This window comes from Amblyomma maculatum, chromosome 1 (assembly GCF_055883805.1).
Source record: "Amblyomma maculatum isolate TAMU_Amacu chromosome 1, ASM5588380v1, whole genome shotgun sequence".
In the NCBI taxonomy this organism is placed as follows: Eukaryota; Metazoa; Arthropoda; class Arachnida; order Ixodida; family Ixodidae; genus Amblyomma; species Amblyomma maculatum.
In genome coordinates, this window is record NC_139344.1 from 507,037,702 (window position 1) to 507,052,177 (window position 14,476).

General features: G+C 43.8%; 1 protein-coding gene across 1 annotated transcript in view; it reads right to left on the minus strand.

The window, feature by feature from the left end:
* Positions 1–13,014, minus strand: part of LOC146210369 (homeobox protein Nkx-3.2-like) — a 106,719-nt gene extending 93,705 nt beyond the window's left edge. Inside the window, exons 1-2 of the mRNA XM_084582377.1 lie at positions 13,008–13,014; positions 12,577–12,734 (exon numbers count right to left, since the gene is read on the minus strand). Of these exons, the coding sequence (XP_084438503.1) occupies positions 12,577–12,734; positions 13,008–13,014 (165 nt within the window). The remainder of the gene's footprint in view (positions 1–12,576; positions 12,735–13,007) is intronic.
* Between the last annotated feature and the right edge of the window lie 1,462 nt (positions 13,015–14,476).

The window sequence follows — 14,476 nt, forward strand, 5'->3', positions numbered from 1 at the left end:
ACCGGCCTGCTACTCAATAAATAATGTTCCCCTGCAAAAAGTTTCTGAATATAAGTATCTCGGCGTATATTTCACCTCTAACCTTACGTGGACGAGACAAGTTGAGCATATTACATCGAAAGCCTGCAGAATGTTTAATTTTTTAAAGCGTAATTTCAGCAAAGCGCAGTCAAATGTCAAGCAGCTCCTGTATTTCCCTTACATAAGGCCAATTCTTGAATATGCATGCCCTGTATGGGATGCCCAGTTTATTTACTTATCAGACATGCTCGAACGCGTCCAAAATAATGCTGCCAGATTTGTGTCTAACAATTATAATTTTTCATCTAGTGTCACGTCTATTAAACATCATCTTGGTTGGGAATCTTTAGCTCACCGCAGAAAACATTTCTGACTGCAGATCATGTATCGCATTTATTTTGGAAAGTTCAGCATTGACAAAGACCGGTACCTGCTTCAACCGCACTTTTTGTCTAGACGACTTGATCATCAGTGGAAGATCCGCGAAATAAAATGCCGGACAGATGTGTATAAAACCTCGTTTTTTCCACTGACGATCAATGAGTGGAACCGGCTGCCAGCTGGCATCACTGAGTGTTGCACTGAAAATTTATTTCAGGCTTTTTTATCGGATGTGTGACGTGGCGCCCAGTTCTCTTGCGTGTGTTTCCTTCATTACTTTGTTTTTGAGTGTTTTCATCACTTTGTTCGTCGTGCAGTTGCCCTCTTTAGATGCATGTTTTTCATTCTGCATTATCACTTGTGTCGTGTTATTTCCTTCATTTTTATGTATTTTATCACTGGCGTTCCCAGCAAGATTACTTGTCATCTCCCCCCCCCCCCTGCAATAATGCCTTCGGGCGCTGCAGGAACTTGTAAGAAATAAATAAAAAAGACATTGCAGCTAAAAAATATGCATTCATTTGACCATTCGATCATACGCTCGCGACTCTGACCGCCGGCTTCACGACCAACCGTTAGTCACTCAAAGACTACCACCTACACAAAGTAGTCTTGACGAGTAACTGTTTCACAAGCAAAGAAAACAATCTACGTGAGCACAATGTGTAAATTCCAAATAGAACGGAACGCATTATGTGAACGCGGCAAGAACAGCAACACTCCGCTTCGGTGCACCTAAATTGTGAAACAATTCGGACGTACTTACCTTGCGCTCAGCCTTTGCTGGAAAACCAACTAAAATTGAAAGGCTGCATGACACGCTCGTAACTAATTTAACCGCGCCATGGAGATACGCCGCGAGCGGGCTGGACGATGCATCGGGGTAGAGAGGGAATATTCCCCTTTGAAACGGGGTGGTAGCAGTAGCTATCATGCTCAATCGACGCATTGGTGCGCCCCCTGAAGGAATCGACAAATTTACAACATTTGGCTTGGGCCGATTGGAACGGCCGGAGAGAAACGCGCGCGGGGGAGATCGCCTACGCGCATCCGCGCACGGCTGTCTGCGGAGCCTGCGCAGCCCGCTCGCAATTGGGAGCGCGTACCACGGGCACATTAAAAGTCAACTTTAAATCTAAAAATTGCAATACATTTTTCTGAGGAACCTCTAAGGTGAACTTCAGTCCCGTACCATTCCGAGCATTGCGATCATGTATTGCAATTTTTATATTTAAAGTTGACTTTTAATATGAATCATGTGTGTTGGCAATACTCTCCTAGAAGTGTAAAGCCTCTTTTAAACTACAAGTCATGTCACTCCAAACTTGTTAAATCTGGAATAGTAACAGCTTGTTTTAGGATGGCTGTCAATAAGTCTTGTGCACATCAAATGTTTAATAGCCTTGAAATCCAAGCTAATAGATGTAGGGAGGCTGGTTATCCAGACTCAGTGCTTGTAGCTAGTGCTGATAAGGTTCTGCGTTCTCTGAAGTGTTCCGGACAGATAGAAAGAAAAAATGAAAGAAATAAAATTGCAGTTGTGCCTTATATACATGCATTGTCACATCGGTTAAGAAAGAAAATATGGCGTACAGATGTTGTTTTCAGCCCCTAATAAGATTGGCAAGGTAGGTGCAGCAGTTCAAAGAAAGCTGGGGGGCACAAGAAGTAAGAACAGATGGCAGGTTAGTCACGCCAAGAGTTTCATAGTTGTAGGATGAGTGCAGTATATCAAATACCATTGTCCTGTGGCCGTACGTATATAGGGCAGACAGGCCGTTGCATCAACATTAGGCTGATGGAGCATGCGCAGTCCTTAAAAAAGAATGAAACAAACTTAGCAAAACATTGTAATGCGTGTGAGTGTGTACCTTTCTTTGTTGATACTAATATATTGTTTCTTCATAAAGACCAGACTACTCGAGAAATCGGCGAGGCTTGCCATATTAACCGGAAGCAAAATGTTTGTGTTAGTAAAACGTCCGTCGCATTGACAGAAAAAGAGATGACCATGCTGCACAATCGATAGTGCGTCGGCAGTTTTCACCACGTGCGTGTGATGGGGGGAGTTTTACATGTGCTGATATATATTTTTATAAATTTTGACTATGGGCATGTGGGTACAACAAGTGTGTGTACATATATATGCTCTTCCGTTCTTCGATTAAATCAGTTGTCAGTTCTGCGCGTCGTTGTCTACTTCTCCTCTTTGTCTCGTCTTTTTGCGCACGTATATTACTGTCCATCATGGTTCACCAATTCGCCCAATCAGCCGTTCCTCTCAGCAGTGCTGTATTACAGACGTTTCATTCACAACGTCCAATAAAATTCCCACATTCAACTCAATGGCTTAGCCAATTAGGTCACCAGCTTCAAATAGCGCAGTTGTTTACTCTTTGGGTTAACACTGATAGAAAAACGAGATTGTCGGGATTAAAAGCACTTGCTGCTGGGCTAGTTGGTGTTGGTCCATAATTAAAATAGTTTAAGGCGCAAAAAAACAGACAAACACAAAGGTAAGTGACGGGACGAAGCGCCAACTCCCAACTGATTTTATTGCATGCAAGAAAATGTACTTAAATAGTTTTTTGTAGTCACATGCGTAGGTGTCACCTAAAGCTCAGGAACGACCTGATAAGGCGCGCTGCAGGAATATCTTATACAATAGATGTGTCACGCACATGTCACCTTTCTTTTTGATATAAAACGCTTCTATCAACTCCCTGGCATTCTTATCTTTGCTTTATCTTGGCGCTTCGTCCCGTCACTTACCTTTGTGTTTGTCTGTTTTTTTGCGCCTTAAACTATTTTAATTATGAGATTGTCGGGAGAAGCACGAACAGATTACACATACACTGTTCAATGAACTGAACGCGAGAATCAAAGCTCATGGTGCCGAGTATTTTTGCGACTTGTAACGGTGCGTTGGACTTTTCTTTCGGTTACGGTTTGGAATGCATCGACAAAACATTTCCGACACTTGCCGCCAAAACAAAGAAAAGCTTTTATTACAACACGTTGCCCAACATGCTGCGGACAAATCCTAGACAGTTTTGGAAAATTGTTCATCCATCGCGTAACAATCACTTATCTCTGTTCGATGACCGAAATAATCCTATTCCTGATAAAGATGTTCCAGAAGTTCTGAACTCCGTACTTTCATCTATTTATACTAACGAGTCTAGTGATGAACTTCCTGATTTTCCGCGACACAATCACCCTGTCATGCCTCCCATAACTTTTCATGCCAACGGAATTGCGAAACTAATCGATTCTTTAAAGGTCTCTTCCTCAGCCGGGGTTGATGGCATCAACTCAAAACTACTAAAAAACACCAAACATATCACAAGTATCATTCTGTCGCATATTTTTCAGCAATCGTTATCATCTGGAGTGTTGCCACAAGACTGGAAGGTAGGCAAGGTGATTCCAGTTCCTAAAAAAGGTTCGCCATCTTCACGCCATAGCTATCGTCCCATATCCCTCACAAGCATTTGTTCAAAGTTAATGGAGCATGTTATCTACACACACATCGCAAATTTTCTTATATCTGTAAATTTTTTTCACCCTAACCAACACGGTTTTCATAAAGGAATGTCATGTGACACACAGTTAGCTCTATTTATTAATGACATTAGTTCTAACCTAGATGACAACATACCAGTTGATGCATTGTTCCTGGGTTTTGAGAAAGCTTTTGACAAAGTTCCCCACAGACGGCTTCTACTTAAACTTTCACGTTTGAACCTTGACCCACTCATTCTAACTTGGTTAGAACACTTCCTCACTAACCGTAAGCAGTTCGTACACGCTAATGAATTTTTCTCACCTTTAAGCTCCGTCGCCTCTGGAGTGCCACAAGGTACTGTACTCGGTCCATTACTTTTCCTAATCTATATTAATGACTTGGCTACTGATATAACTTCTAACATACGACTATTTGCGGATGACTGCGTAATATATCGACCTATTGCTAACAGCAACGATACTAAACTGTTACAGAATGACTTGAATTACATCGAATCCTGGTGTAGCAAATGGCTCATGTCCCTTCCACCGTAGGCAGTCCTTTCCTTCACCTTCGTATTATATATTTGGCTCTAAAATTTCCGCAGTTGTTATAAATATCTTGGTGTAACCATTACCCGTTCCCTCACTTGGTCTACTCACGTCTCTAACATTGCTAAAGACGCCAATCGCAGGCTTGGTTTTTCACGCCGTAACTTGCGACTTTCACCTCCTTCTGTCAAACTGCTGACCTATTTAACACTCGTCCGTCCCAAACTGGAATACGCATGCGCAGTTTGGGACCCTCATCAGTCTAACCTTTCCCTCACCCTCGAATCCATCCAAAATCGTGCAGCAAGGTTCATTCATTCAGACTACTCATATCACTCAAGTGTTACTGATTTGAAGACAAAATCTAATCTCCTTTCCCTCCAATCACGCCGCGAAATAGCCTGGCTGTGCCTTTTTCATAAATTTTACCATTCATCACTAGGAAACTGTGCCATCATGCCTTGTCACCGCGTATCCCATCGACTTAATCACAATAAAGTATTATACCCGCCATCCGCAAATACCACTGCACATCTAAATACTTTTTTCGTCCAGACAGCAAAGGACTGGAATCGCCTTCCTGCCGACGCAGTTCATCACGCTCATCCAGCACACTTGAAAGCATTCATTGAAAGACTCGCTAATGAACAGCCCACCCCTCATGTAATACCCCACCAGGGGCATTTGAGGTATAAATAAATAAATAAATAAATAAATAAATAAATAAATAAATAAATAAATAAATAAATAAATAAATAAATAAATAAATAAATAAATAAATAAATAAATAAATAAATAAATAAATAAATAAATAAATAAATAAATAAATAAATAAATAAATAAATAAATAAATAAATAAATAAATAAATAAATAAATAAATATGCCTCCCATAGATTTTTGAGAATCTCTAATGAGTACGCAAAATCTTTTCAGGCACGCGTACTCGCATTACCGCCGTGAAATATATTATTTTGCATTTGGCCATTTTCAAGCAATACCGGCATCATGTCTCGGGGTACATTTTCCAGAGTATCTCATTAGATTGTGCAGTGAGAAAAGCTTGTGGTGTCTACAAGGACTGCACAAAGATTTCAATGAGTATGTTAGCGTACTCGATGAAGGCTCTTGAAGGCGCAAAAAAGACGGAGATGTAGACAGGACAGGCGCTAACTGACAACTTTATTTTCGATAAAAACCGCAGCACAATTTCTGTCAAAACTCACGTGACAATCAAGGGGCCTTATACTACGACCAAATACAGTTGAACAAAGGGCGGCCGACAATCTTGACCCGGAAAAACCATAAAAGAAACAAGGAGGAGGGCCGGAAAGCATTATCAACACATTACATAACATTGTGAACTTATTACAACAGAGGGGCGCGAACAACAACGTGGCCAAGGGGCGGTGCCACCACAGCAACGAGCGAGCCAAAACAAGGGCCTTGTTTCTTTCATGTTTCTTTTTCCGGGTCAAGATTGTCGCCCGCACTTTGTTAAACTGTGTGTGGTCGTAGGCCCCTTGATTGTCACGTGATTTCTGACATAAATTGTGCTGCGGTTTTTCTCGAAAATAAAGTTGTCAGCGCCTGTCCTGTCTACATCTCCGTCTTTTTTGCGCTATGTCTTCAAGAAGCTGCTACCAACTATAGCCCAAACCAAACATCTGTTGCATCGATCAAGGCAGTGCCAGTCTTGCCCAACAAAAGGCATGGTTATGTTTAATTGCACGGAAAATATGCATGACATTGTCAGTGAAAATGAATGAATAGACGCACTAGTAGTGTTGCTAAGTGTTCTAGCTTCTCTCTGAAGCGAGGCTGTTGCATAAAGGCATCTGAATTTTTCACTAACATGATTGCAACCATGTAGCCAGAACATAAAACATAAAGTTTCTTCTTGCCAATAATACAGCATTCAGATGTAAGTGCATATATTGTCCACAGAAACATAAACTCGAGCTTTTTCCAGCGCACCTGCTTTGTTTGCTATGTTCCTAAGGGCGTGAAGCAAAATTGTCTGATTTTGTTTTATTCATTACAGTCCTAATTTAACTTGCTTCTTTTGAAGGGGCTCTGTTAAGATAACATGGAAATTATCACAATCTTATACTAGATGATCTAATCTATGTCTTTGAACATAAACGTCGAGAAGCTTACCTATGTGTCCATTACATTATCTCGGTAACTATATAAGATCAGTCCAATATATACATCACTGCAGTCTTGGCCTTCATATGAATTTGCACAACGAGTTTATTGGAATCAGCCCATTGGGCACAAAGTTAGATTTTTAATGATATATACTACTGTGAAGTCAGATTTTGTAGGCATTCATGAGAGAAGCAGGAAAGGCTGTATATTTTAAAGTAAACCTGGGACAATGCATTGCAACGTGCAAGTTATGTCCAGATAATTTTGCTTATTTGTGTGAACTGCGACTACTTGCTGTAGTTTCTAATCTTAACTTTTACGTGCTGTCTTACATATTCAGGATGAAGAGAAGTCACTGACGCTGTGCGTGGCGTTAGCCAACATGATTGAACATGCTGCTATTTCCAGGTCGGTGCGATGCACTAGCGCCTGTTTCGTGTTATTGACGGTGCTGAAGGACTTACTGCCATATTGGCTTCTCAACATCAGCTATTCAAAGGCAGCACCAGCGCACAGCTTGTGCTGGATAACTGCCAACCATTTCAGGAACCTCTCAATCAAAGCGGAAGCAGGGTGAACAGCGGTTCATCGGTATTTAAATCAGAATTCATTTCAGTTTACCTGGAATATGTCTCTTATTTGATACCACATATGCTCTTTTGTAACGAGCCACGCCTTTCTGCTGAATAAGTTTTCCCGCTCACTACTGCATATCACTATAAGTTATCCCATCCACATATTTCATGACTATGTGGTGAATTGCAGAGATGCAATGGCGCATTCAGATGAAAAATGTGCGATAAGTTCCATATCTACCGCGCGATAAACGGGACAAGAGAGAAAACATATAACGACAAGCACAGCGCTGTAGATATGGAACATCGTCACCAACTCGCCCAACAACTGACTTTGTGCAATAAGTGTAATAATGTAAGCCAAACCAGAACAGCTAAGCGTACATGCTAAGCGATAACATATGGACCTTTGCTCGGAAGGGCGTAGGTGTGATTATAGCGCCCTTTTCAACAAAGGGTGTAGATACTAGCACGCTTTTGACAAAGGGTGTAGATACGCTTGCAGCACCCTTCCTTGTAAAGGGTGTAGATGCCACATCTTATTAGAAAAGGGTGCAGATGGGCATGGAGTACCCTTTCCCCAAAAGAGTGCAATGCTGGCTTATGCAGTCATTAAAAGGGTGCGCTGCTACCTTCATGCATCCTTTCTGGGGGGCGAAAGGGGTTTGTCATAGACACGGCAAAACACCCTCAAGGGTGTAAATTTTGTTACAGTGTGCATATGTCCTCACAGTCCCACCGTGCCGCCGGTGCCTTCCAGCTTACTGCCTGCAACACGTTGTTCCCCCACAAGTTCGCCGCCGTACAACGCGCAGGTCGAGCCAAGGAAGGAATGCGCCGCTGCCGCTCAACTGTCGATTCCGGCCGCGGGCGAGCTCACCATTAACGGTCAAATAGCGCCTCAACTCTGCACTTGGTAGGCTCCGAAAAGTTCTACACTTATCCAGTGTCGACTTGAAATGTGACCGCGCCACAGAAGCGTAATGCGATGATCAACTACAGCACTGGTGTCGGCGGCTGATCACGGTTATCCATGCTCGGCGTGAGCGGCAGCGAAGGCAGGAGCCTAGCCATGACCGCAGCCGTAAAACGATAACGTGCCAGAGGTCCTGGGTCGCGGTCACTCTCAGCGGATGCTTTAGAGAAACGTTCGGTGCATCCTCGTCATATCCCCTTTCAAAAGTTTGGTATACCGGTAAAATGAAGTCGGATTGCAGCGGTGGCGTAGCGGTAGAACATCCGCCTCGCATGCGAAAGGACCGGGTTCAAATCCCGGTGCCGCGCAATTCTCCACCGGATTTAAAAAAGTAAAAAAAAAACTCCGCGTGTCGATGGAATTCCATAAACGGGTTTGGGGTGCGACCTGATGCCGGTGAACACCTCCGGCAACGCACTCCCTCACCAGACCAGGAGTTAGCCATCCTGGTGCAGTAATTGGCCGCAACCTCTCATGATAAGCTCCATAAAACCCCGGCCCTCAGTCACCAGCGGCTGCGGAACAACTGACCACGGCGGCGGTCAGACCTTTGACGCAGCAGGGGCAGCTAAGAAAGCCTGGCTCCGTTGGACAGGCCGCCATTGGAAACTGACCCTGGCAGCGTTTAACGTTAGAACCCTAGCTAGTGAAGCTAGTTTAGCAGTGCTGTTAGAGGAACTAGAAGGTATGAAATGGGATGTCATAAGACTTAGTGAGGTTAGGAGGCCGAATGAGGCATATACTGTACAGAAGGATGGGCATGTACGGTGTTATCGAGGCTTACCAGAGAAGCGACAATTAGGAGTAGGTTTCCTTGTCAATAAGTATATAGCTGGTAATATAGATGAACTCTATAGTATTAATGAGAGGGGGGCAGTCATCGTAATTAGGCTTAATAAGCGGTATAAACTGAAGGTTGTTCAGGCCTATGCACCTACACGTAGTGATGACCAGGCCGTTGAAAGCTTCCACGAAGATGTAGAATCGGGCAATGAGAAAAGTAAAGACGCAGTATACTGTAGTAATGGGCGACTTCAATGCCAAGGTAGGGAAAAAGAAGGCAGGAGACCAGGCAGTAGGCGACTATGGCATTGGTTCTAGGAATAGCAGGGGGGAGTTACTAGTTGAGTTTGCAGAGCGCAATAACTTAAGTATCATGACTACATTCTTCAGCAAACGGAAGAACCGGAAATGGACATGGAAAAGTCCTAGCGGGGAGACTAAAAATGAAATTCACTTGATAATGTGTTCAACCCCCGCCATTGAGCAAGATGTAGAGGTAATTGGGAAAGTGCGATGCAGTGACCACAGCATGGTGAGGTCCAGAATTAGCCTAAATCTGAAGAAGGAACGGAAAAGATTAGTAAGAAAGAAACCCATCAAGGAATTAGCGGTGAGGGGGAGGGCAGAAGAGTTCAGGATCTTGCTACAGAATAAATATTCAGCTCTAACCGAGGATGGCGACATTAACCTAGAAGCAATAAACAATAATTTCAGAGATATCATTACGGAGTGTGCGGTAGAAGTAGGCGGTAGGATAGTTAGAGAGGATACCGGTAAGCTGTCTAAAGACACGAAAGATTTGATTAAGAATCGCCAGCATATGAAAGCTTCCAATCCAAAAGACCAGATCGAATTGGCCGACATATCGAAGCTAATCAATAAGCGCAAGATGGCTGATGGGAAGAAGTATAACGGGGAGAAAATTGAGCATGTAGTAAAGAACGGGGGAAGCCTTAAAGCGGTAAAGAAGAAATTGGGCATAGGCAAAAACCAGATGTATGCGATAAGAGATAAGGCGGGCAACGTCATCACTAATATGGACAAGATAGTCAAAGTAGCCGAGGAGTTCTATACAGATCTCTACAGTAGCCAAAGTAGTCGGGACCGTAATGAGATTGGCGGTAGAGAAAAACAGTCAGACGTTCCACCAGTGACGAAGGACGAGGTCAAGAAAGCACTAGAAACTATGAAACGAGGGAAATAAGCTGGAGAGGATCAGATAACTACAGATTTGGTAAAGGACGGGGGGGATATCATGCTAGAAAAACTGGTCACCCTATATACACAGTGCCTGGTGTCATCGATAGTACTGGAACCATGGAAGAATGCAAACATTATCCTCATTCATAAGAAAGGAAACTCTAAGGACCTTAAAAATTACAGACCAATCAGCTTACTGTCTGTTACGTATAAGGTATTTACGAAGGTAATCGCTAATAGAATCAGGACAACCTTAGACTGCAATCAAGCAAAGGATCAAGCAGGTTTCGGTAACGGTACTCTACTATCGATAATATCCATACCATCAATCAGGTGATAGAAAAATGCTCGGAATATAACCAGCCCTTATACATAGCATTCATTGATTACGAAAAAGCATTTGACTCAGTTGAAACCTCGGCGGTGATGCAGGCATTGCGAAATCAGGGGGTAGACGAGCCGTACGTGAAAGTGCTGGAAGATATATATCGTGGCTGCACAGCAACCATAGTTCTGCATAAAGAAGGTAACAAAATTCCCATAAGGAAAGGTGTTAGGCAAGGAGACACAATCTCCCCAGTACTATCCACAGCTTGCTTAGAGGAAGTATTCAGAGACTTGGAATGGGAACAGTTAGGGACAAGGGTAGATAGAGAATACCTCAGTAACCTGCGATTTGCTGATGACATTGCCTTGCTAAGCAACTCGGGGGATGAACTGCAAATAATGATTGATGACCTTACAGGAAAAGTAGAAAGGTAGGCTTGAAAATCAATATACAGAAGACTAAAGTAATGTTCAACAGCCTTGGCAATTAACAGCAGTTTACATTAGGTAGCGAAGTACTGGAAGTAGTTGGCGATTATGTCTACTTAGGACAGGTAGTAACCGCGGATCCGGACCATGAAAAAGAAATAAGAAGAATAAGATTGGGATGGAGCGCATTTGGCAAGCTCTCGCAGAATATGACTAGCAGCTTACCGGTATCGCTCAAGAGGAAAGTATACAACAGTTGCATCTTACCTGTACTCACCTATGGGGCTGAAACGTGGAGGCTAACCAAGAGAGTTCCACTTAAGTTGAGGACAACCCAGAGAGCTATGGAACGAAAAATGGTAGGGGTAACATTAAGAGACAGGAAGCATGCAGAGTGGGTCAGAGAAATAACTCAAGTTACCGACATTCTAGTGGAAATTAAGAAGAATAAATGGGCATAGGCAGGACATGTATTGCGAAGAGAGGATAACCGATGATCGCTTATTGTAACAAACTGGATTCCAAGAGAAGGAAAGCGTAGCAGGGGGCGGCAGAACGTTAGGTGGGCGGATGAGGTTAAGAAGTTCGCGGGGGTCAAGTGGATGCAGCTAGCACAGAACCGGGTTAAGTGGAGAAATATGGGAGAGGCCTTCACCCTGCAGTGGGTATAGTCAGGCTGATGATGATGATGATGATGATGAAAACGAAGTCCACACAGCGAGCGATGCATGTCCGCCATGTTTGCAAGTGGAGTGCCCCCCAAGGTAGATTCGTCGCCCACTCGATCTTCTCGCCGCTGGAGAAGCGATTCGAGTGGAGGTTGCTTTCCGAAACGAAAAGCAAACCTCGAGGGCTGCTTGGAGCATAAGTTCGAGTGAAGGCGTGTTCGTGAATACGGCGGTTCTCTCTCCTGCAAATCTATAGCAGGAGCAAAGCTAGTCAACAAGGGAGAGCAGGGAAGGAGGACAGGAGAGCGCCGTCTGATTGGCTGTATTCGGCAGGCATTGTAAAATTAGAGGAGGCGTTGGCCACACCAACGGCAATGGTCGCTCAAATATCTTCTCTGTGTATTTCCATATATTGCCCCACCGCAATTTCAGAAGAGGCGTCCGTGTGCTGTGCGATGTTTTGTGTACGTTAAATATCCCAATCTGGTCGAAATTACTCCGTATCCCTCCACTATGGTTCCTCTTGCTCTCTTTCCACTTTCATTTCTACCTTCCTTTACGGTGCTGTTCTGGTGTCTACAGAAACAAGTGTGACAGATACTGCGCCTTTCAATTCCTGTGAACCAATTGATAATAATAACAATAATAATAATATAATATAAAATATATTATTATTATTATTATTACTATGCGGAGTTTCTTCTTTCGGTCCCTTGCTATCATCAGCCCCTGCGTAGCAGTCGCTGGCGAGGATTCCCTCCACATGGGAGAGCATAAGATGCAATCTTTTCATAGGCTAAAGTAAGAGCGAGTGCTTTCAATGGCAACACTCATAATTAACTTGTCAGGAAAGCGCTTTTTACTACTATAAATGGCAAGATAAACATGGCCATATAGGCCACGCTACCCAGTGCGAAACCGATTCGCTTGAAAGGGGAGGTAGGCCAGCATATTTCAGGCTAGAGTGTTGCAAAACAATATCAAAACACAGTAAGCCTCGCCCACCTGAGTCTCAGTCAGCTTGAGGGTGTGCGCCAGGTCCGCCCGCTCCGGTCCTGTCAGGTAACGCTGGTGACTGAAGCGGCGCTCTAACTCGAACACCTGGGCGTGGGAGAAGGCCGCGCGGCACCGCTTCTTCTTCGTCTTGTCCCCAGCTTGAATGTCTGCAAAATTGCGATTCAGTCAGAACGCTGCATTCAAGTTGGATTGGAGAGAAAGCCCACTGATAATGTACTGGATTAAGGCTCTTATAATGAATTCCAATGGCAGATCCGGAGCAGGTTTTTCTTCTGGCCAGAGCAATTGTATTCCAATGGCAGAACGGGAGCGCGAGTTGTCTGTTTCAATGGCAGATTGGGAACTCGTGTCGATGCCGGATCAAGGACTGCAGCGGGGCCAGTTGGTACATGACCACTAAAAAAGAGCGCACTTTCCACAGGACATGTTCTCCTATGAAGCGCTGTGTGGTGTCTTACTCCCTGTGTCCTGTCGAACGTGTGCTCTTTTTAGTGATGATGCCGGATCGCTCCGTGGAGCGACGGTATTTGCTCTGCCAAAATAAGCAGGTTTGGCAGCAAGCCAGCGTGACGTTGTACTCGCTTCCGTTTCACGTCACGACCGGCTGCGGCAGCTTTGGAAAGCGATGGACGACGTAATTGTGCTCTATGGAAGTGGCAGTTCCGACTCAGACGATGTAAGAAAGCAGCGACATCTGAAACAGACAGTGAGTATGAAGCTGCGGTGTATAGGAGGAATTCGACGCGATGCCCGCCAAGAGGCCTAAGGCTTCGTCGAAGACGTCGTTTGGCAGTACTCGGATTACGAGTATCGTACGGCTCCAGTTGTGCTCGTGTGCCAGAAACAGGGCATGTTTGGGAAATCCGATGTTCTCCAGTTTCGCAGGCACTTTCGACTGCTTCACCCGTGTGCCCCTTAAGCAGTCACGGCGTGGTGCCGCTGAAATCTGGAAAAACTCACGTACTGACTTTCATCTGGTGAGCTGAGAGTTTTATTTACAAAGTTTGCTTGCTGTGTTTATCGTAGTGCTTACTGTTTTTTTTATATGTTTTGGCTCGTCGCGGAAGCATCCGTTGAGCGGATAGGTGAGCGATAAGCTGTCTGCATGTCATCGGGAATTCAGAGGGCTTCCTGTGAAGCATCTGCTTATTCCTGACGTTTATTTATCGCACTGCTTCGTTTTGTCTTTGCTGGTCATTCAATCAGTGTATAAACCTTGTTGATAGGATTCCTTTAATGTCCGCACCGGTGCTCACAGAAACAAAATGCCTTCTGCTTATTCTGATTTGGGTGTTATTAGCATTGCAAAACAGCGCTAAAAAATAAAAACTCTATTTTGCCATACAAAACAGCATAAAAAGACATTAACTGAAATCTAGGTCGTCATTTTTTCTTTTTTTCTGCAGAATAACGTGTTATTCTATTTGTAGGTATGCGGCCAACAAAACAAGTATAAGAAAAGTTGCAAGCCGTTTTGATCTACCCGAGAGCTCAGTGCAAAGAATTCTTATCAGGTTGGCCGACTTTATCCTCACTATGGGTCCATCTGTGGTGACGTTTACTTCTGGCATGCAGAAGCTACTAACGAATCTGATATGGTCGGTATTCAAAATTTGTATAAAACGGTTTGTGCAGCTCAGTGAAATAGGTTTCTACTACATCGCATTTATGCTTGTCTCTGACTTATTATTATTATTAGCATTATTTTCCTTCCTAATAGGTGTCTGGAATGCCGGGAGTGGTTGGATGCCTAGATGGTTCATACGTTAAAATACAGTGCTCACAAAACAAGGTGGCTTCCACCTATTGCAACAGGCACCAATATATGTCATTAATCCTTCAAGAAGAGTGTGATTGCAAAAGTTGTTTTGTCGACACGTGCATTGGA